At 34.5% G+C, this 23,604-nt stretch overlaps 2 protein-coding genes across 3 annotated transcripts; one reads left to right on the forward strand and one right to left on the reverse strand.

The window, feature by feature from the left end:
- Window positions 1-3,485: 3,485 nt before the first annotated feature.
- Window positions 3,486-6,432, forward strand: LOC123688892. Of its 2 annotated transcripts, XM_045627629.1 has the most exons (4): window positions 3,486-3,805; window positions 4,061-5,462; window positions 5,537-5,715; window positions 5,775-6,432. In XM_045627629.1, the coding sequence occupies exons 2-4, from the start codon at window positions 4,101-4,103 to the stop codon at window positions 6,361-6,363; spliced, it is 2,130 nt and encodes a 709-aa protein (XP_045483585.1). In that variant the 5' UTR covers window positions 3,486-3,805; window positions 4,061-4,100; the 3' UTR covers window positions 6,364-6,432. The 2 variants fall into 2 exon arrangements, with proteins under 2 accessions (XP_045483585.1, XP_045483586.1); XM_045627630.1 differs by lacking the exon at window positions 3,486-3,805 and having other exon boundaries at window positions 3,852-5,462.
- Window positions 6,433-15,566: 9,134 nt separating this feature from the next.
- Window positions 15,567-18,739, reverse strand: LOC123685353 (ejaculatory bulb-specific protein 3-like). The gene is made up of 2 exons (XM_045625012.1): window positions 17,245-18,739; window positions 15,567-15,865 (listed from the first exon to the last, which is right to left on the reverse strand). Exons 1-2 carry the CDS (start codon window positions 17,435-17,437, stop codon window positions 15,636-15,638), a joined length of 423 nt encoding a protein of 140 aa, XP_045480968.1. The 5' UTR covers window positions 17,438-18,739; the 3' UTR covers window positions 15,567-15,635.
- Window positions 18,740-23,604: the final 4,865 nt, after the last annotated feature.

The following is a 23,604-nucleotide window of genomic DNA, read 5'->3' on the forward strand; positions in this document are numbered from 1 at the left end:
TTTATAGGTATTTATTGGCCCAATAATAAAACTCTGACATTTATTTATCGTATACCTAATGGATAAATCAAAATTACAACAATATGTTTTTCAGGTATTTCATAATTATGTGCTAACACAAATTTCTGGCGAATATTCTTTTAGAGAAGATCATGTTTTTAATATGACTCTTCAAATTACCTCACAAAAAATTATGAAGGAGTTGAATCATGATATCTTGGGGGCTATTTAATAGGACCTCTCCTTACAATCCAATTCTCAGGGAAGTTCTCAGAAAATCACGTACCTACTTGAGAAAATACAGAGTCTGCCATTTATAACAATCATATTGACTTTACTTCAACCTTGAAGGTCACCTTGAAATTGACTATGACTTACTCAAAAGAGAGTTGACCATATGTGAATTACACTATGAAAAATTCAACATATAATATTTTAGATGGGGGGGAAACTAGCACCCAAGATCTATTGACATCCCCATTCCTCTCAAGCGTCCATATATGAACACTCGGAAGTCGATTATCACTTTATTCATTCTGTGAGCCAGCTTAAATGCGCCATTATTCTAACGAGTGTTCATTTAAATCGTGGTCAAGAGTGCTGTGGATAAACTAGAGAGGATTTTCTGTGAGCTTAGCTTCTACCATATCATTTACATTTGTTATTCTTCGAATACTACTACTACATATAGTAGTAGTAGTATTGTGCCATAGCAAAAGCTAAGCGCTAATTGTAATCACAGAAAATCCACCCTAATTTCTCCACAGCACTCTTAACCACGAATTTAAATGAACCCACGTTATTAAAAATCAGTTACTTGTAATATGACGATACTAGTTAAAATGTATTATATATCTCAGCGATGTAATCAGTTTATAAGGCAAAATAAACTTTCTTCTCCTTAAACGTTTGGTCAGTTTTAATTTGAAAGCATAACTAAATCAATGTAAGCATGGGCGCCCGCAGAAATTTTTCTCAGGGGGGGCAAAATGAAAATTATTGAAAAACGATAAGGCGTTCATGATTGTCGTAGGCGACATCGGTATTCCGTTTCTTTCTATTTCAGTATTTAAATTCATAAGCGGGCCGTGCAAAATAAAAATTATGAAGTTTTCCTCTTCAACATTTTCTTATAAGTCAACAAGATAAGGTGATGCAAAATAACATGGTAACTCTTTTCGAAACTAATCATATTCAATGAAACAATATTTAGAAGAAAATAAAATATAAAAAATATGGAGGACGGAATGAAATAATTATTATAATTGTTAATAAATGAAGAAAAATTAACGAGTAATAACGAAATAACAAATATATACATATACGCTCGATAAAACTATGTTGAATGAATGAATAATGAATTATAATAAATCTCGAAATATACACTGAATGACGCAAACAATAAAATTTAAAACTTGATACTAAAATATGATTCAAAATAACACAGAATTGCTCCAGATTTTAAAAACAACAAATAAGTATATTATTAAAATAGACAACTCATAAATTGCAAGAAACATAACTCATAAAAACCATATTAATTCTGAAAACCAAATACTTAAACGCAATACAACAGAGTAGGCATATTTTATTCTAAACTAAAAACCAGTCTTCTGTTTCTCTTACAAAATTAGGAATATCCAATAACCGATTTCGATGAATACTCAACAATGCTAAACCAACAAGTCGGTCTTGTCCCATTGTAGCTCCTATCCAGGTTTTAATTCTGCTGGAGTGCTGAAACTACGCTCTATAGTACAAGTAGCACATGGAAATGTAAGGAGAAGATCTTCAACTTTCATGTTTTCATCCATTTGTAATTTAAATGAATACAATGAATACTCATTCCAAATGTTCAACTCACTTTCTAAATTTTCAATGTTATACATATTGCCGACCTTAGATGCGAAAGATTCAATATCTAGTAATTTTGAATTTTTTTAAAAATAATGAACGAAGCAAAAAGCATTACATGTTATTTCGAGAATCTTGTATCGAGGGCCGAAATCAAATGATCTTAATATGGGATGAAAATAGAATTTTTGAAGTAATCTTCAGCTGAGTCTGCTTCATAATTAGATCTGTAAATTTTTCTAACGCGAATTTGTGGTTTCCAATATACATATATATATATATATTGAGACTCTGAGCAATAGATGATGCTTTGGAAAAAATTTCTGTGAAGCATGCATCATCGGAGCGATGTTTTCCACATATTTCTATAATTCAATTTATATGACAACTAAAAAATTAATAGAAACACCTTGTAATGTATTTGCTATTGATTCCAATGTATTTGAATATTTATTTGCTACCGTTAAATAAAACACGAAAGTGAAAGAGTTTATTGCAGCCCATAACTGAGCAGTTTTTTTTGTTGTTAAATTCATTGAAGTTTCTCCAGATTTTATAGCAAAAAGAATTTTGAATATAGTATTAAAGTTTTCAGCGAAAACTCGCAAAGATTTATATTTAGCTGACCAACGAGTTCCACAATACAAAGGAATATTTGGAATCAGATTTCTTCTTTAAGTACTCTCTCGAAAAAAGACTATAATGTCCTTAACGGTTCCAATGCTATTACGAATTTCAGTAATTTTACTGATGTCATTTATTACTAAATTCAACCTATGGGAGGCACAATGGAAATAAATTGCTTTCTTGTACTTATCTCTAATGATCTTTTGAACCCCGTGAATTTCACCTGCCATTGTTGAGCATCCATCATAAACTTGCCCTACAAATTTGTCTAAATTCAAACCAGATTTATTAACTCAAGGATTGAAGCAGCTATGCAATCAGCATTCAATTTATTCAATTGTACGAATCCAAGAAACTCTTCTTTCACTGTAAAATTTTCATTTTGCTCATGTACAGTAATATCAGCAGACTCGTCATTACACTGAAATACTTCAAAGAATTTGCTTCTTCTACAATATTTGTCATTATTACATGCCCAGCTATCGAAATGATCTCATTTTGAATTCTGTGAGAAGTATATTTCGAGTTGCCAGCTGCATTGAATAAATGGATCTCTAAATTTTTATCACCAGAGTCTACTCTAAATTTTAAAAGATCACTAAAATTGCCATCAGAGTTGCCACGAGAGTTGCTCTCTTGTATAGGCATATCGTGAGTTCCGCAAAAAACTATTGTTTTTATAAACGGTAAAAAAATTTTTCTATTTTCTGCAACACTTTTTTCTTAAATTCTCACTTTTTCTTTCCTTGCCTTTGAATTGAAAAAGTAATATTGATGGTGTTGTCTTGAAAAATGAGGCAGTCAAAATCTCAGGGGGGGCCATGGCCCCCACTGGCCCCCACTGGCCCCCCCCTGCGGACGCCCATGAATGTAAGTAAACCATTTTTCTTGAATGTTTGAAAATCTGAGAGACTACATGCCAGATTTTGCAGAAATGTGTGAGAGAAGGCATCAATGAAGGCTATATAAAAAAAAAATTTAATCGGGAAATATTATGAAAAGCATATCGCCGTTCCGGTGAAACAATGACGTAACTGCAAATTTTTGACATTTTGACTCAACAGCACTATTAGGTCCTAAATTGATGCATCTATACGGAAAAAGAACGACGTAAGTGTACAACCGTCAACGGCCGCAAGATGGCAAATACGTCATTGTTACATTATTGAAGTTTCACCCCTTTATCTTGGAAAATAACGACACATAGGTCAGTTGCGTGTTAGACTTCCCGGGAGGAGTTACTGTTTTAGTGGTAAAACGACGTAATTGCATAGTTAAACGTAATAGTTGAAATTTGTGTGCACCAGTTCAGGAGAACAACGACGTAAGTGTACATTGTGTCATTTTTATTTTATTTTTTTTTAGTTTTTATGTCACAACTGTTCTTTGTGGCAATATTGATCCAAATTCATATGTTTTGGTATGTCATAAATGTATTTTTTGACGTTATTCCTTCGAAATAATGTCGTTGATTGATCTTATGTCAAAAAGATTTTTGTAATAAAAATAAGGCTACAGCGTTCCTTTTGTTCGAATAATTAAAAATTCCACTGTTACTTTATGTTTGACTTTTTTACAGAAACTTTAAGAAGATACAAGTCTTGAACCAGGTACTTAATATGAATTCAAGAGCCGAAAAGATAGTTAATCTCGCTCTTTTTGGAGATCAAAATGAAGCTAATTCAAGAGTTATTTCTGCACTGCCTGGATGCTCCACTTCAAATCCTGAAGAAAATACGTTACTTGATATTTCTAATAACTATGTCATAGAAAATGAAGGCTCAATCAAACTTAGAATAACTAGAACTAAAGAAAATTTGTACCGTGAGGAGACAAGTTCAAGAAGCGATTTTTCTGCAGGTTCGAGTGACAATTACGAGCCTGCAAGTGACAACGATTCGTTAGGCAGTTCGTTAAACTCTATAGACGCAGAAACTGAAACAATTGTCCAAGAGTTGCCCAAAATTTCAGAGGCTATAGAATGCAAAGAAAATTCCCCACAACGTAAAAAAGGTAAAAAGAGGTTACGCAGAACCGAAAATTGGGCAAGCGTAAAAGCCAAAAGCTTAAAGAATAGTGGAAAGAGCTATAAGTCCAGAACAGGAAAACTGATGCCGGCAAAGGAGATGGCACCACCTTGTCCAGATAAATGCGTTTTAGCATGTTCAAAGAAATTTTCCGAGAATGCAAGAGCTCAGATTTTCAGGGAGTATTGGGGAATGGGTTCATTACAGAGACAACGAGATTTCTTGGGTTCGTGTATTGAACAACTTCAACTTAAATATAGGCGAGTCACCTCTGGAGTGCCCCGTAAACCAAACAGTGCATTTTATCTTGTCGTTAATGGAGGGAAAATTCGCGTATGCAAATTATTTTTAATCCGTACCCTTGGAATAACTGAGAGAAAACTCCGAACAGTCATTGAGTCGAAATTATCAGGTACTGGAATTGTAGCTGAAGATAAGCGAGGAAAGCACGGCAAACATAAAAAGGCGGATGAAGAAATAGTGAAGTCGGTACGAGACCATATTAATGCCATTCCAAGGGTTGAGAGTCACTATGTCCGAAAGGATACTACAAGAGAATTCATTGACGGTGGTCTTTCGATTGCTGAATTACATAGGCACTATGTAAGTGAAAGATCTTCTACCCGAGAAACAACTGCCAGCTATGATATGTATGCGAGAATATTTAATACTGAATACAATATAGGATTCTTTATACCTAAAAAGGATCAGTGTGATTTTTGCGAGTCCTTCAAGAATTCAGTTGGTGATGATAAAGAAGCCTTGGAGAATAAATATAATGAACATCTACAAGAAAAAAAATTAAGTAGAGAAGAAAAGGACAAGGACAAGGAAAGAGCCAAAAATAATGAAGTTGTGTTAGCCGTATACGATCTGCAGGCTGTATTACCTGTCCCAACTGGGCAATCATCAGCATTTTTTTATAAAAGTCGATTGAATTGCTACAATTTTACTGTAAGTAAAAAAAACATTTTTGGTAATGTTGTAGGTTGTTGATTTGAAGTTTTTCAATCAAATTGATATTACAGGTAACCGAAATTGGAAGGGATAAATCTCTCTGCTATTTTTGGCATGAAGGTTTAGGCCACAGGGGAGTTAACGAAATTGGTACCTGCATAATGTTATATCTTGAAGAACTTGCAAAATCGAACCCTGGTGTCGACATAGTGTTTTATTCTGACAACTGTGGAGGCCAGCAAAAGAATAGGTATTTCATGAAATACCCTATTATCCTTAAATTAAATATACTTTTCTATCTGATTTCAGATATATGATCGCAGCTTATTTATATGCAGTGGACGCGTATAATATTAATACAATTACGCATAAATATCTTGTTCGCGGGCACACTCAGAACGAGGGTGATGCTGTACATAGTATTGTGGAGAAAAATTTGAAAAGGGCTAAAAACTCAGGGCCAATTTACGTGCCCGACCAATATATTTCACTAATAAGAAATTCAAAAAAAAGAGGCAATCCTCTTGTTGTGAAGGAAATGAATTTCAATAATTTCTTTGATTTAAAAGATTTATATGGAGAAATCGCTCCGAATTTATCGAAAAACGTCGATGGGAAAGAATTTAAAATAAGTGACGTAAGACAACTTGAATTTCAGAAAGGAAGCGACGTTATTCGTTACAAAGTAAGTTTCAACCAAAAGGAATGGGATAGAATAATATTCAGACCAAAGAAGAGACGTGTTTCCGAATTACGGCCTATCAAAGAAATTAAAACAAAACCTGCTTACACACAAAAAATTACAATAACAGAAAATAAAAAAAGAGATCTGAAGAGTTTAGTTGACAACAGAATAATTCCCGAGTTTTATAAGTATTTTTATGATTCTGTTTTATAACTCATATCATTTAAATGTACCTACTATTGATTCTCACCCATTAAAAATATTGACAAAAACGCTGCATTTTGATTCAACATTTTTGGTGAAACAATGACATAATTACAAAATCAACATTAAGTTATTACAATGCTCAATTCAAATTTACATCAATTGAATGTATCCATGATCAACTCTTAGTTCTCATAAAATCGTTGCAAATGAAATGAATTCACTTCTTCAAAACCTACATCTAATAATTTCAAATCAGTTTTTCCTCTCTCCTGAAAAATTCATTAAACTTCAGTTACGTCATTGTTTCACCGGAACGGCGATATGAAATTTTCTCCAAAAAATATTTTCCTTCATTTCTTGTCAGTATGTAATATTATTGATGGAAGAGATATTTGAGCATGCTGTTCCTTTTTTATGTGATATTTCGTTTCTTCAAAAAAAAAAAAATTCGAAAACTTACAATTGAGGCATTATATGCTTAACTGTGATAAAGGATCTCAAGCAATACCATCTAAACAAACCGAATAGGTACATGAATCCCAAGAAATACATGTTCATCACATTGCCGCAATGGTAATCACAAAATCCGTCAAAGAAGAAATATAGTCCGAAAATTCAGAAGAACCTTTCATTCGTTCATAGTTTTAATAATAATAATAAACTTTATTTAGCACTCGGCTATTGAAAACAATACAAATGTAATCCACTTACTTAATTAAATTCTTCATAAATATAACAATTTTCAAAATAATAAAACTCTGTGGAGATTGAAGTATTTATTTTTATCAAAAAAAGAAAATAATTACTGGTATTTTCATGAATTGAACACTGTCCACCATGAACTCGACAAATTTCATAATCATTCCATATGTTTGGATGCTAGAATATCATGAATTAGAAATAGTTGAAAGACAATATTTTAATTCCAAAGGTTTTTAGAGAAGATTATATTCATATTAAATATCACAAGTTTTTTTCTGAACATGTTACGCTTTGATCAACCTCGGTCAACGGAAAAATTCCCAAAGTGAATGAATGATTTTCAAAGAATTGAAGTTCATTTTCTATAGTCTTCTTCCTAGTCGTGCACTCTTGGCAGAGTGTGCCGGTCAAAATTTTGCGCCACTGCTTCCCTCGTGATGCGCCGCCATGTTTCTCTGTGTTTTGCTGCGTGGGAGTTGTCATTGATGCTGGAGCGCGTGACAGATTTGATGATATCTGTCCACCGTGTAGGAGAGCGTCCACGAGATCTTTTGCCCTCGACTTTACCTTGCACCACCAGTCGTTCCATAGATTCTTCATTACGGGTACTTGAGGATACGTATTTGCACAGACGACGATAACCTCTCTTTGATCTGTAGTTCTTTTAAAATCGAAACATTGGTTCGGTGCGCAGTCCACGGGATTTGAAGCATGCGTCTCCAGCACCACATTTCCAGAGCGTCAATTTTGTGTCGGTCTCGCATCCCCAGCGTCCACGTCTCAGCTCCATATAGAAAGATTGGAAAGACCAGCCATCTCATAAGTCGAACCTTTGTGTTTCTGGTTATTCTGTGGTCCTTCCAAATTTTAGTGAGTTTTTCCACTGAGGATCTAGTAATGGTGCAACGTCTTCGGATTTCGTCTGCGCAACCTCCAGCGTTGGTGACCGTGGATCCCAGATACACGTAGCTGTTAACCACCTCGCATCCCGCTATATCTTTGACATCTGGTTGGTTGCTGTCAGCACGATCCACGATCATCATTTTCGTCTTATCACGGTTGATTGCTAGTCCAAAGTCCATGGCCGTGGTCTCAAGACGACGAAGCAGAGTCTCAATTTCTTCTCTGGTTGACGCTAGGAGAGTAGTTAAATTTGATATTTTACGTCCTCCCACAGACATTCCCTTGTTCCAGTCCTCGAGAACTATCCGCATGATGTACTCTGTGTATATGTTAAATAATAGCGGTGACAATATAAGCCCTGTCTGACGCCAGCTTGCGTTTTGAAACAATCTGAGTCAAAATCATCAACTCGAACTGAGGCTGTGCCATCTTCATATAGACGTCTAATGAGATGTACGAGGTGTTGTGATACACCCATTTCCGTCAGGACTCTCCACAGTTTCCACAACTTGACGGTATCAAAAGCCTTTCTAAAGTCAACGAAACATACATAGAGAGTGATGTTGAATTCTCGAGCCTTCTCGACAATTTGTCTCATCATGAGTAGCTGTTCTCTTGTACCTCGGCCCTTCACGAAACCAGCCTGCTCGGAGGCGATTTCTCGAGATAAGTAAGTTTGAAGCCTCGTGTTGATAATATGCAACATTATCTTACTTGCGTGAGATATGAGAGAAATTAGTCTGTAGTTATTGCATTTTTTTATTGATCCTTTTTTATGGAGTGGAATAAAATAGAATGAGACCAATCGCTCGGCCAAACTCCAGTATTCCAAATTCGGCGGCAGATTGTGTGCAGTATGTCCACTCCGATCTCTCCCATAGCCTGTATTGTTTCGATCGGGATATCATCAAAACCCACAGCCTTATTTCACTTAAGATGTTTAATGGCTGCGCGCACTTCATCTTTCAGTGGCATTGGCTCTTGTTCATATACTTCAACTTGGATCGCCGCAATGTCTGCTGTCTTGTCTTCGAAAAGAGACTCACAATAATATTTCCAGACGCCAACAATCTCCTTTATCTCTGTGATGGTTTTTCCTGATACATTCTCAATGGCCCAAGTCTTTGGTTTGAATTGACGGGTTATAAGTCTGATTTTCATGTGTAAGTCCTTGGTTTCAAACTTTTGAGAATGTCGTTCAAGCTTTATGCATATAGATTGTAGCGCTGTATTACGGTCTCGACGACAAGCGGCTTGTTGGAACTCATAGCATTAAGTTCTTGTGTTGTGGCACCATTAGCTTTCAGGTTTCTACGTTTCTCGACTAAGTTCCAGGTATCAGCCGACATCTAGTGCTGCTTCTTTTTAGGTCTAGTGTTGGGTTGTGATACGCTTACAGCGTTTTTGATAAGGCTGACCTCCAGAGATCAACGTCCCCTTCTTCGTTATGTTGTTCGTACCAGCGTTGTTCTTGTAGCGATTGAACAAATAAGTCTTTATCAGTCACTTCTATGCGTTTGGCTTTTTTTATGACGATGAGTTTACGCATTCTGATTTTCATGTAACACACAAGAAGTTGGTGGTCTGACATGACGTCGGCTCCTGGCAATGTATGCGCGTTGGTTATTGAGCTTCTCCATCTTGATTTGATCAAAATGTAATCAATCTGGTTACGGTTTTCTCCATTAGGGGATGTCCAGGTGTACAATCTTCTTGGGTGGTGTTTGAAGATTGTATTCGTTATAGTAAAATTATTGTCCGCTGCAAATTCGATAAGACGTTCTCCTCTATCGTTCCTGCTGCCAAGACTATAGTGACCTACAATGTTTCTCAATCCCACATCATTAGCAGTGGCTCCTACCTTAGCATTAAAGTCACCGATAATTATCAGTATTTCTCTTTTTGGAATGCTATTAATAAACCCCTCTAGAGTATTCTAAAAATCCGCGATTTCTTCTTCGGGAGCGGCGCTTGTGGGGGCGGATACCTGAATGACATTTAGCGAACATGGTGAAGCATTGAGTTTCAAGGAAATTATTCTTTCGCTGACGAGGTTGTACCCCAGGACAGACCCCACCAAGGACGCATGTACTGCAATAGCCACTCCAGCGAAACTTGATGATTCGTTTCCTGAGAAAAATATGTGTTTCTCTAGCTTTTTGTGGCCACTCTCTTTCTAGTGCGTCTCACTAATTCCTGTGATGAAAGTATTGCATCGTTCGAGTTCGCAATCTAAAACATGGAGCTTTCCTTCATCATTGAGGCCTCTTACATTCCATGTTCCGACAAGGATATTCTGACGCAGTTGGATTTTAGTTCTTCCAGTAGCATAGTTTCCATGGGGAGTCTGGTCGCCCACTACCTCATGGCCGGTAACCATTTTCACACTCCGTCTCCCGGACAGCTCAGAGCGCCGGTCGCTAATCGGGTTGCTCGGCATACGTTTCTTCCTATGTGACCTTCTCATGACTCTCGTGAGAAATTAGTGCAGTGGTTTCCCGTTGCCTTCTTCACCAGCACTTTTAGGAGATATTTGGGCCCTAAGTTTTCTGACGCCTTTTCTATAGTAATCATCATATAAAGACAGGATAGTTATCAAGGATACAACTAAAAACTAAAGAATGTTTTAATCAATAAATATAAATATTTTCAATAATTATTGTTATATATCGAAACATTTCTTCAGGTGTTAACTTGATAATAATAATCATAACAATTGGTGTCAATGCTATGCAACAACTTTTCAACCACGCCACTGAAGGAATCTCGTATTTATTTGTTCTATTTGTTCTATTGGCTTCTATTGGCTCAGCGGCATCTGCTATCGAGGTATAGTATATCCAAAGTCACTTGGAGGAAGCTGAATATTTCGATTATACAAGGGTTGTACAAGTTTCCAGAAATTCCTTTGGGGCCAGTGAATTTATTGCCTAACAATACTTTCAAATAAACCCCGGTATTTAGCGGATTGCGGTATCCACTTCAAAGGGACATCTATGGCCAAGCGTTTTTATGGACTAGTTAAAGTGACTTTGGATATACTATACTTCTCTGGGTATTCAATAATGTTTGATATATTCAACCTTTATTATCTTCATCTCAGATTACAGGAATAATCTAGTGATGATTGACCTACTATCCATTCTTTATACTATGCTACTAAGGTGATTGCTTCTAATTGCAGTTCTCGGAATAGTGTCATTTTGTAAAACATGATGATCAAATAAACTGTTCCTATTCGAAAAAAATATATAACGCAGAAACAAGACGCCAATTGCCAGTACCTTACAAAAAAAAATTCTTGAATCTTGTCTATGATCCTTATTAGGAACTAGGTATCTGAATAAGGTCCATAATCGAACTGCCAGATTTATGGCGTTGTACTCCAAAAAAACATTATCTTTAGGAAGCTATGGCTATAAAGTACTAATGAGTTCATGGCTTTCGAATAATGAAACGGAAATTCATACTTGGGTATCACTGTCGTGGTCCTTATAAAGTCTTAGGAAATCTATATAAGATATATCTTATCCATGTTCTATTTTTAAATGCATCAAAATGTAGTTTTGTGCTGATTTCCATCAACTTAAATAAAAATAATCATAAAATTTTACTAAAGGGTCTTTTTTTAGTCTTAGTCCTTGGGCCTTATTAGGTATTACTTACACTTCTTTAATCAGGGTCTGGACAAGTATACACACATAACAAACACGCCCAATGGTGCTTCTAAAGATTAAAAGATGAATATGCACTTATAATGACACCTTTTCTTCTCTATGATTATTCAATATTCGCCTTGGTATTTTGTATTTTAAAGCTGATGTACGCTCAGACGTTCGGTTGTTTTACACATCATCCATCAGCTCATCCAGGAGACCCGCTTAAGACTCTCCTGAGTTACACGAGTAGATATAAATCAAAGAAATATTTTATTATTATTATTATTATTAATATTTGAATTAAGATTTCGGCCATGAGTAACTCTGATCATGTCTTCTTCAAAACGCTGTACTCAAGCTTATGCCTTTATTTCGAGACAACAAAGTGAACCTTGTTTGGCATTTAGATACGTTCCGAGAAAAGAAACAAAATCATTATAAAAAAACCAAGATTTTGGTAATATAACTCTCAATCCACGTTCTGAAAGTATTTTTAAAATAACTGCTGATAGAATGATATTATTTAATGAATTCAGAACGTCGACTGACCCTGAGGTTACACATAAGCTGCTTTCCAGTCAGGTGCGTGTCACCCCGGGGCTCGGCGCACTAGAGCTTCGAGCCCTTGCTATGAGTGGAACGCGCCAAAACGAAACTGTCAAATTCAACGTAAACAAACCAGCGTTCTACAGCTGTCTCGTACTTTATGCGAAGTAACGGTCTTCTTTCTCTCTCACACATGTCAGTGCTCGAAGCCCCGCAAATGCGAGGGGTGCTTCAGGGGAAAGGGGAAGGTAACGCGAGGGCTCGACGCCCTGTTTACTGGAACACTACAAGTGCGCTTCGGTACGCTTCGGAGCTGTACCGAGGAGCTCCTGACGTTGGCTGGAAAGCACCTATAGAGCCACTGGCAAAAGGAATCAATGAAAGTCGATGCACTTCTTTGATCGGTTACTGTAGAGCAGCCATACTCAACGTGCGTCCCTCGGGCTCTCTGGTCTTTTTTATGCGGCCCGAGCCGAGGCATAGACAAATATTACAATTTTCACAGTCGTATCACAAATAAAGTTTCGAAATTACACAAAAATAACGGTATCAATATTTACTCATTTACCTTTGTTTTCTCACTTATTGCGTAGATACACACAATACTATTACCATAGTATAAACAATGGATTCTTTATATATACTATGATACTACCTGTACCTAATCTTCTTAGCGAGAATGCCTTATCACACGTTTTTTGCTCTTGTAGTTTTCGTTTCTATGTATTCTTGGATGCGTTTTTTAGCTGATTATATAGTTAAATTCTCATATTATTATGTAAAGTTTTTTCTGGCCAGTACCATGATTTTCGAAACCTTTTATTAGCATTATTGCGTGAATTATGCAAATAAAAATGTTTACAAATCATGGTACTAGCCAGAAAAAAATTTACATAATAATATGAGAATTTAACTATATAATCAGCTAAAAAACGCACCCAAGAATACATAGAAACGAAAACTATAATACAAGAGCAAAAAATGTGTGATAAGGCATTCTCGCTAAGAAGATTAGGTACAGGTAGTATCATAGTATATACCTACCAAAATAAAAAATTGCGATAAAAGAATTAGTCCAATTTTCTTGAAATCGTCCATAGTATCGCGTTTTCGTTTTCGGGAGCGTTTCCCTAACACCCCGTATATTTTTATTTTCGCACTTCCATACTATTATTACAAATGCGAAAAAACGTAATCTGCCTGTCTGTTACGCTTTGATGCATAAACCACTGAACTGATTTTGATAAAATTTGGTACAAAGACAGGAACTAGTAGAGCTTGGGAAAGGACATAGGCTACTTTATAGCCGACTTAAAAAAAAAAGGTTTTGATTATGCGCGATAAACGAAAACCGGGCGGGTTAAAGATAATTTTACAAATAGGTAAATTACTGCGGCCCGCAAGAATGAACTGTAGCAATTATGCGGTCCAAGGTAAAAAAAGAGTTGAAACCGGCTTTTTTTTAGGTGCACCCATCTCACCTGAGACTACTAAAAGTAGTCTACATACAATTGTACTTCGTCTGTTGATAGTTCCTTGAACGGCGCATCCTCCATTCAGCGCTATTATGAGTATTCCATTTTCGTTTCCATTAGCTTATCTAATTCCTTTTCTTTCGCATAGATCCACTTCTCCTTGACTACGGAAAATCTTTGTGACTCTGGTATCAATGCTTTGTAGATCTTGTATTCTATTCTGACCTAACAGTGATGGTTGTCGTTGTAGATGTAGATGGTCAACAGATGGTCTACCAGGATATTGCCATCCTAATAGGGATTTGCCAAGTTGCTGTGTTATAGCATATTATAAGGAATGGATTTCCTTATACTATGGTTATAGGCATATAACTCCATATTTATTTTTATTAGTTTGACATCCCTTACTTCAGAAAGTTCATTATAATTGGACCACTCTTGTAAATTTCCAATAATTTTGTGAGCCAATGTAAGTAGTAAGTCGAAAGCCTTCTTATAGTAAAAATTTGTACTAGAAAAGTTTTGCATTTCTTGAAGGCTGTTGTAAATGATTGATAGTGAGCTCCTTGAGAATCCTTGATGTGATGATTTTGAATATTATTCACAGACATGTAACCGGCCTTCGATGAGTCTGTTGTGTTCTGAATATATTTGAGCAAGAGGTAAGTAGTGTTGTCAATAAATTTGTCATTTTAATTGGGTTATGTTTTATCATATTTATGTATTCGGCTATACTTCCTTATGGAAAACAAAATGTCATCAACCATAAGTTATAATTCCATCTAGGCCTACCAATTCAAAGCGTTATTTATCATTTCATACATGACTTACCAATTCTTTGAATGAAAAACCCTGTTCACTCCTCAGAGAAATTCTAAATATTGAAAAAACAATTCCATTTCCTTCTTATCATTCTAAAGAAATATAAGAAGTGTTTTAATTTCATACCATTTTATACATATTATGCAAAGTGAGTGTTATCATATTCTTATTTTTACAATTAACCTTTCATTTGAATTTGGGGATTAAGTTATTGAAAATATAAGCTGTATATTTTTTACTTTTCAAGCATATTTTCGGCACTGGGTAATACTTACGATTTAAATCACGTAGAATAGATGGTACTAATAAACAGATTTGTAGATATACCAAAGTGTTTCACAAATAATGTGTGAATAATGGCGAGAAAGAAATTATGAGAATCAGGTATTATTTTTTAGGATTTGATCTTTTAGGAAAAACGGCTGGAGGTGATTTTGAAGAGGCAATAGTCAGCGAACTAGAAAAATTACTCTACCATTCAAAAATATGAATACACGGATACGGTAATGTGAATCGTATGAAGGACAAAGGTTAATTATTTCCTAACAATCCTTAAATAAAAGTTTTTGTACAGGTTTGAAATTGATGGTTCTTTGTTAATGAATATTTCCCCTATATTATTATCAAAATTTTTCAAAAAGATATGCCTTCAATTTTTTCTAATATCGGCAAAAGTACCTGATTATCCAATATCAATTTTTTGCATTCTACAGAATAAAATTCTGATAGGGCGGCAGATTAGTTAGCTACGGCTCTGTTTAGTTTATATACACAAGCATAATACAGAATGCGGGTCTTTCAGCAAGTTCAGAAGTTTCAGGTACCTACAGCAAAAAGGGACAGAAAATTATTCTTAGGAAACGACAAATAGGTCCAAGGACCGGCGGTTCCATTGGAACGAGGACTAGGAGGACTCGTGTCCTCCGATCATCGAGATAGAATAGATATCTATATTCTATCTCAGTACCTCCGATATACACTCTAGCGGGCTTAATTTTTCTTATAATTTAAATATCCGGAATGAATGAATGTTTTACTTGAGAAAGCCTTCTGTGAAGGAAGTTTTCTCTCCGCTGAAAGGTTGAAGAAATGAAATAACTTCTAACTGCAGAAGGCTTGATTCTTTATTATTGAAACATTCAAATTCGTCAAGTACCTACAACTATTTCAACTAAATGATATGATGTTCCGAAGATTCTTTAGCGTTCTCCTCTTGAACAGCACCATTTTTTGCTTCTAAATATTTCGTACGATAACTTCCACTGGGATCATATTTTTTCTGCAGAAGATTCCAGTATTCAGGTTTATTATCGATCAAATATTGCATCATGAAATCAGCTCCTTCCTTTTGTTTCTGGGTACATTTCTTGCAATCATTCTCAACAGCATCTGGCAAGTTTCCTGCAAATATTGGAATTTTATTTTTGCCCAAATATTTGAAATTTCTATAGTTTCCATTTTACATCTTGAATTAGTATATAACTCTTAAAAAAATTAAATGGCCCTATTGAAAATCATGAACCTGAATTCCTACTTGTTTCAATAATAACTCATAAATCATAAATTATCGAAAAATCATTAATTTGGATGGATCTGTCATACTTAGTAGAAATTGACGAAAATTTTTAAAATTGTTTGAATAGTTCATAAGATTAATGATTATAATTGAGGTATAAATCTTGGTTCTCACAGTCAAACATTGAAAACATGTATGATGTTGTCAGGTAATATCAAAAGCATTCGTTTTTTAAAGAACTTACAGTGTATTATTTATTTATTTTGTATTTATTGGTAATAAATGAAGAAAGCGCTGACGAGAATTCAACAGCTTTTGAACGCTCTTTCATTTGCGTGAAATGTAAATCACAAGACTCTATATCTAAAGATATATGTGGTATACATAGGCGCAATAATTGTCGCATAAATGAGCGCTATTGAGTTATCGTCAGTGCTTTCTTAATTTTTTTTTCTATATTCTTCTAGAATTTTCTATGGTTCTGGTAACGCCATCAGCATGTAATTTTGCAAAAGGTTTTCAATAGTTATTCCACATCACAATGCAAATTTTTATCCCTTCCGTAGCTGCAGTTATAAATTGATAAGAAAAATTAATTTTCGAACGACCATATTCGCCAATTATGGAACTTCGATTTTAATTCATTTGTCCGCCCACAGAAATAAAAAAATTGGTCATTCGAAATAATAGGAAGTGTGAAATTGGCACCCCCAAATGCAAATTTTATTAATTCTCGGAATTAACTTCTCTTTCCATATAATTTAAACAGCGCCTAGAAAAATGAAACAAAAGGTGGACAAACGTAGATTTGCGATGGACAAAGGATGCCGAATTTTTTAACTCAAATTTCGCATTTGGGGGTGCCAACTTCACACTTTCCGAAATTTCGAAAGATCGAGATTTTGCTTCTATGTTGAACAAATTCAATTACTGGGTGGTCAAAAGTGGACTAACGTTGGACTAACAATATATGACAATTTAAACATTTTTTTGCAATTCGGGGGTGCTGCTCAGAAAATGAACGGAAAAAAATCTTTTATCATATCTCTGGAACGGTGCTTGGACAAACGGGGGTGTCAGCTTCACACAGCTCAGTCGGCGGACAGAATTTGTCATAATTGACTCAAACCTTATCGATTGGATTGGGTCCATTCCCGGCTCAAAATTCGAAAACTATAGACGTGACAAAATAATTAAGCGATCTCTCCGAGGAACCAGCCCTCAAAATCAATTATAAAACTAAAATTGAACATATCTCACTTACTTCGGAGCTCTGCACCATCAGGGGTACATCTTTCTTCCTCCAATAAACAGTTGACATAATTCTTAAGTAGCCTCTCATTGTGCACCACCTCCTGTAGATCAATGTTATCGTACATCGATGTATATTTATTTGGCTCTTCGGACAGCACAGAATGGAATAAAATCCAAACAAATAGAGCAATCATGTTTTTCATCGCAGTTAGGTATAGCTATCAAATAAACTCGATGAAATCTTCACTCACACTGTTAAGAAATGGCATGAATTTGAAGCTTGGCAGTCGTCTTATATACATCAGCAAAACCTTATTTCAGTTATTCCAAGAGTTCGTGCAGAAAATTTCCTCCATTTTGTGTCAATCGGCTGTTTATCCCAAATATAATGAAGAGAATTGTCAATTATCTACCTCATTTATACACACGCCAAAATTTGGATAATAGCAGTCATTCTATTCTTCAATACATAGCTAGCAACTAACGTCATTGTTATTCGACGATGAGAGAAGTTCAACAGAGTGCAACTACTGTGACAAGAATACATAACTAATCCATCAGAATGTAAGATTTGTCAACAAATCTTCCACAAACGCTATGAATGTTTTTTGCAATAGTTATGTGACGAATTGTTTTCGTATGCAATCTCAAATATATAAAATATTTCGGAAATTGAAGAATAGGGACGATATAATCGAGTATAAATATTAAATTCAAATCTCTAAAATGAATAGAACTTCCACATTGAATAAACAGATCGATTTATTGGATGATTCACTGTCTGATAAACTCCAGAAAAAAATGTAAGAAGTAAAATTTTGCGTGCGAATAACTCTTGAATTATTGAATTTAGGGACATAGTCCTGTCTGAACACTACCCTATTTTTCCCCGTAGAATCCAACGCAATTCAATTCAAATTCGAAAGTTATCATCAAATTTTTTTCACAATTTTGAATAACCGTGTGATGCATTGCTCAATTTTTTTAGTTTTTTTAATATTCTGAAAACGTTTATATGACGCAATAATTTGAGGAATGAAATTGAGAATGGAAATCTTGATAATATTTAAGAAATGAAAAGGAAAAAAAAAATTTTTTTTTCAATTTGTTCCATTTGTTTCAAAACCGAAAGTATCGGAGCTTTAGAAATATTTTACCTGGATATAGAGAGAATCGCTTCTGTTTCTTCTTCAAGTACCTATATCCCATTCGGATGTTGGCAATTATATTGGCAATCATAATTTTGTTGGTTGCAGCTCGAAACAGTTCTGCCGATCTTTTCCCAAACCAGGTTCCGCAACCATGATATACTTCTTCTTCCAGGTCCCCTCTTACCTACTACTTCCCCTTGAATTCAGAATCGCCAACAATATCATATTCCGAATTTCCAGATTTCAAATAGGCTCCATTCTCTAGATACGTCTAATACGCTATCGGACTTGAAACACCCTGTATACCTTATTTTCAATTAGAAACTTATTCCGAAAGTTTCGAAGTTTCAAATTTCTTCATTATCAAGAAATTTGAAAGTAGAAAGAAAGAAGTTAATACATAAATAATCACGAGGCTACGGCAAATCGGAAAAAGGTGTTCTTTTTGAAATATCGAAGTTGTTAGTACTTTCTTCTAAAAGCAGCAAGACCGCGCGATGAAAATATTTCAGATTGATAGAGCAGTGGTTCCTAACCAAGAAACCAAATTTTCAATACAATCGTACTTTTCGTTCTCCGTAAAATACCAGTCTACCATCGACTGCGACCCACCCTGTATATAGACCTATGCACTACATTGGAGATAATTATGACGTTATTGGATACCAAACACAACTTTATAATTCGATATCTGCCAAGAAGATCTAATTTTTTAGTGGCCATTTCTACCTGACCCTCTTTTGGGATGATTTCTCACAGAAACACTTTATACTGTGCCGAAAGTCTGGTGTCCACAGGCTCACACTATATAGGTATATATAGTATCATAGTATAAGGAATCCTTATACTATGATAGTATACAGGGTGTTTCAAGTTCAACGGCCTATTAGACGTTTCTGGAGAACAGGGCCGATTTGAAATCTGAAAATTCTGAATATGACATTGTTCATGATGCACTATTCAGCTAAAATAATTTCGAAGTTCCGGCACTACCGGTATTCAAGAACTAAAAACAATTTTTTGAAAAAAACCTTTTTTTTTTGTTTCATGTCTAAGATATTATCAAGATTTCCATTCTCAATTACATGTCACTGAAATTTTTGCGTCGGTCCTTATAATTTTCAAAATATTAAGAAAAAACCGAAAAAAAGAAAGAAATTCCGTAGTCACTATTACGTGAATTATTTTTACTATGAATATCCTATGCGTATACTCAATTCACTTTCTCAAACAAGAATGATGTAGGAATATCGTGCATATCTTGAATTTGAGAAATATCATCTCAGGGTGTTTCAAATATTGTGCCAAAAATTGTGAACAAAATTTGATCATAACTTTCGATTTTCAAATTAGAACCCTATTATTTTGTGATCTCGTTGAATTCTACGGTGAAAAATAAGGGTAGTGTCCAAACATGATTATGCTCTCAAATTCAATAATTCAACAGTTATTCGAGATTTTATGAATTTATGTTATACGTAGGGTCAATTTCATTCAATCTGTTTCTAGAGAGCGTTTCAAATCAGTATTCTATGATCATAGAAATTAAAATATAAAATTATTTCAAAGTGACAGGTGTACTCATTATTGAAGCTAGTAGATTATAATTTCACGATATGAATCCCCGTTATTCAAATAATGAAATTCTGGATCTATTCCATATCCACGGTGAATGCAACAGAATTGTTTCGAGAACTTGCATTCAATCAGAAATATTCGTGAGTAATTGCACAAGTGCATCAAAATTACCGATAATTTTGCATGACAGCGTGTTGTCATAAAAACTGCATGAGTTCATTTTCATTTTTGGAGAAAGAGCCCGACACCGAAGGTGGAGGGCTCTTTCTCCAAAAATGAAAATGACCGAATGCAGTTTTTCAAAGAAAACACGCTGGAATGCGAAATTATCCGGTAATTTTGATGCACGAGTGTAATTCGGGGGAATATTTCCCGAATAAACTGTTACATTACCTGTCAAACTGATTTAGAATGGAATTGCCATAGATTCGAACTGTGAAAGATGCATAGAAACTAATCATCTATGAACAGAACAATTATCGCAGTGCAGTTTCGCTTCCTACAATGCAATTATCGCTGTAATTTTCGATAATTGTTCTCCAGATACATAGAATTTTTGACAGGAGGGAAATATTCACATTTATAGTATATCCAAAGTCACTTGAAGGAAGCCTGAATATTTCAATTATACAAGGGTTGTCTAAGTTTTCAGAAATTCCTTTGGAATTTATGAAAATATTGCTATCAATACTCTCAAGTAAACCCCGGTATTTAGCAGATCGTCTTGGAAACAAGAATGTCCCGATTTGATTGATCTTATTGGCTGAATATTTCCCCTCGTATTCCCCTTTCCACTTTGAGAGCGTTTTTGGTTACACTCATTGGCTGCATCTGTCACTTCTTAATTACTTTCTAATAATTCGCATAGACCAGTGTGGTCCATAGGGGTATTATTGTAGTTTTAGTTCGTTGTGTGACTGATGCTCTAAATGATTTCGACTATGATGTTTGGCACAAATCTACGGTTCATGTAAAAAAAGATGAATATTTCGCAATCAAATCTATTCCTCCATTTACTTTCAAATTCAGAATTGATATATTATGGGTTCTGAAGAAAATGATTTCGCATCCTAATAAATATTTTCATTCCACTGAAGGAAGAATTGATTAAAATGAGATTAACCAACAAAATTTTCATTACATTTTCTGATTTTTAGCAATGTTATTACTGGTTTGAGAAATCATGAAGAATAGGCATATGATATAGGCTCTTATACGTCAAATTAGCAGCTACGTAGCCAGATCGAAAAATCAATCAAGTATTTTATAGAAAATAGAAATATTTCACCATTTCCTGCCATCAGTCGGGACAGTTTTAATAATATGTTACATATATCTTTGAATATTTATTCTGATTCTGAATACCAAAAAGTTATCGAGGAAGAACTAAGGAAATACTACAATTTCTAACTGAGTGAAGTATTCTATGACTTCCGGAAAACATAGAAACTAATATTGAAATTTAGATAAGTAAATTTGACATTTCATGGAATGTCGTAATTATTCGTAATTGAAAATTTTATTGGTTTATGGATTTTCAACCATCTTAACGAATAATTTATTACAATTCATGAAATTTCGACTTTTTAGTTTCTTTTTATGTTTTCTGGAAGTCATAGACTACTCCATTCAATGAGAAATTGCAGTTTTCCTTAGTTCAAGTTTTTCCTCGATAACTCTCTAAGTATAGGATTGGCTTGAGTCCCCTCTCTTTTCATACCTACGTAAAATTGACTGAATGAATAAAAAATATAGGTTTTTTGCTCTACATCATTATCATTTGGCCTTCTGCTTCCACTGAGGGACATAAATTTTGCCTTACAATAACGAAGAAATAAAATTCAATTCGGCAACGTAGCTGCTAATTTGTCATTCAAGGATCTCAAGGTCATGCACCTATTCTACCCTAGTTTGTCTTATCTTCAGACAGAACATTTCCGAATTCATCTCAAACATTTTCGTGCTCTTATAATTCTATGCAACGATCAGTTCATCATCGTTGATAACGTTCCTTGATAGTATATTACAGGTCGAGAATAAAGAATAATCAAATTATAACACCGTAGAATGACATATTATCATTTTTGATGTAACAGCAAAAGCTGTCACAAATTTTCTGAAAGAATCGATATCTGAGTCCCATACATATGCAAAAATCTTATTTTCAACTCAAGGGTTTGAAAAGTGTGCGCCTATGGTTTATGACTGTTTTGCAATTATCAATGGCCAAGCGGTTTTATAGACTAGTTCAAGTGACTTTGGATATACTATACCACCAATTGAAGAGAAAATATTTCGGAAGTATGTTTCAAACTTTCTATTGCTCCCTTTTCATCACCACGCTGATTTTTTCCTGAATTCATAAAATGTATTCTACCGCTTTTTCATATGAATAGAATTGGCACACAGGAGTCCTGCATGATTTTATCTCATTTGATTTAAAATTCGACGAGTTCTACCAATAATTCTATTACATTCATCGTGAATATGGAATTAGATATTTATATTACAAGTGCAGAAGTTATTGATATTCTTCCCAGAGTTTAAAATGAACGGGTGGTAGAATGAGTCTTCTGTACGAGTTTTAAACATTATTTTCCCGAATTCACTGGCCTTTTTATTGAAATTAACGAAAATTTCCATAAATATCTATTTGTGATTTTTGCATTGAAAAATGTTGGTTGGCAGAACAGTTTTCTGTATCTCAAATTTAACAGATAATAGATGAATCCGTTCCATTCTTTTTTGTTCGACAAGATTTGTCGGAATAAACTGATTTGCCACATAATTAGAGAAAAGCATATACTTACAGAATGTTGTTATTTTGAATATCGGAAATTCAATTAGTGAAATCAGTGTAGCTTTGATCACATTCAAAGTATAATTAATGTAATTAGATATTTAAATTTCTATGGTCATAGAGTATTATTGCTAGTCTGTCTGGAAACAGATCGAATAAAATTGACACTACGTATAACATAAATTCATAAAATCTCGAACTCTTGAATTATTGAATTTGGGAGCATAAAAATGTTTGGACACTACCCTTATTCTTTACCGTAGAATCCAACGAAATAAAAAAAAAATAGGGTTCTAATTTGAAAATCGAAAGTTATGATCAAATTTTGTTCACAATTTTTGGCACAATATTTGAAACACCCTGTGATGATATTTCTCAAGTTCAAGATATGCACGATATTCCTACATGATTCTAGTTTGAGAAAGTGAATTGATTATACGCATAGGATATTCACAGTAAAAATAATTCACGTAGGTAATGGTGACTATGGAAATTATCTCTTTTTTTTGGTTTTTCGTTAATATTTCGAAAACTATAAGAACTAACGCATTAATTTTAGGAGTAATTGAAAATGGAAATCTTGATAATATCTGAGACATAAATGAGAAAAAATGTTTTTTTTGAAAAATTTTCTTTTTAATTCGTGTATAACAGGAAGTGTCGGAACTTCGAAAATATTTTAGCTGAATAGGAAATCATGAACAATGTCATATTCCGAATTTTCATATATTTATACTTTCCCTTCCCTTTTTTTTATGTTTATGCATTGATTAATGCAAGTGTTTTCACAGACATTTATATGAAAGACTACTGAATCATGATAAGTGAAAAAACAATCAAA

Source organism: Harmonia axyridis, chromosome 1 (genome assembly GCF_914767665.1).
Source record: "Harmonia axyridis chromosome 1, icHarAxyr1.1, whole genome shotgun sequence".
NCBI classification, from domain to species: Eukaryota; Metazoa; Arthropoda; class Insecta; order Coleoptera; family Coccinellidae; genus Harmonia; species Harmonia axyridis.

What these genes read in the sequence shown, in the direction of transcription:
- LOC123688892 (XM_045627629.1), top strand. Translation starts at nt 4,101, where the DNA reads ATGAATTCAAGAGCCGAAAAGATAGTTAATCTCGCTCTTTTTGGAGAT. An exon ending in TGAATTGCTACAATTTTACT is followed by an intron (nt 5,463 to 5,536) that starts GTAAGTAAAAAA and finishes TTGATATTACAG; the next exon opens with GTAACCGAAATTGGAAGGGA. An exon ending in GGAGGCCAGCAAAAGAATAG is followed by an intron (nt 5,716 to 5,774) that starts GTATTTCATGAA and finishes ATCTGATTTCAG; the next exon opens with ATATATGATCGCAGCTTATT.
- LOC123685353 (XM_045625012.1), bottom strand. Translation starts at nt 17,437, where the DNA reads ATGAAAAACATGATTGCTCTATTTGTTTGGATTTTATTCCATTCTGTG. An exon ending in TGATGGTGCAGAGCTCCGAA is followed by an intron (nt 15,866 to 17,244) that starts GTAAGTGAGATA and finishes CAATATTTGCAG; the next exon opens with GAAACTTGCCAGATGCTGTT.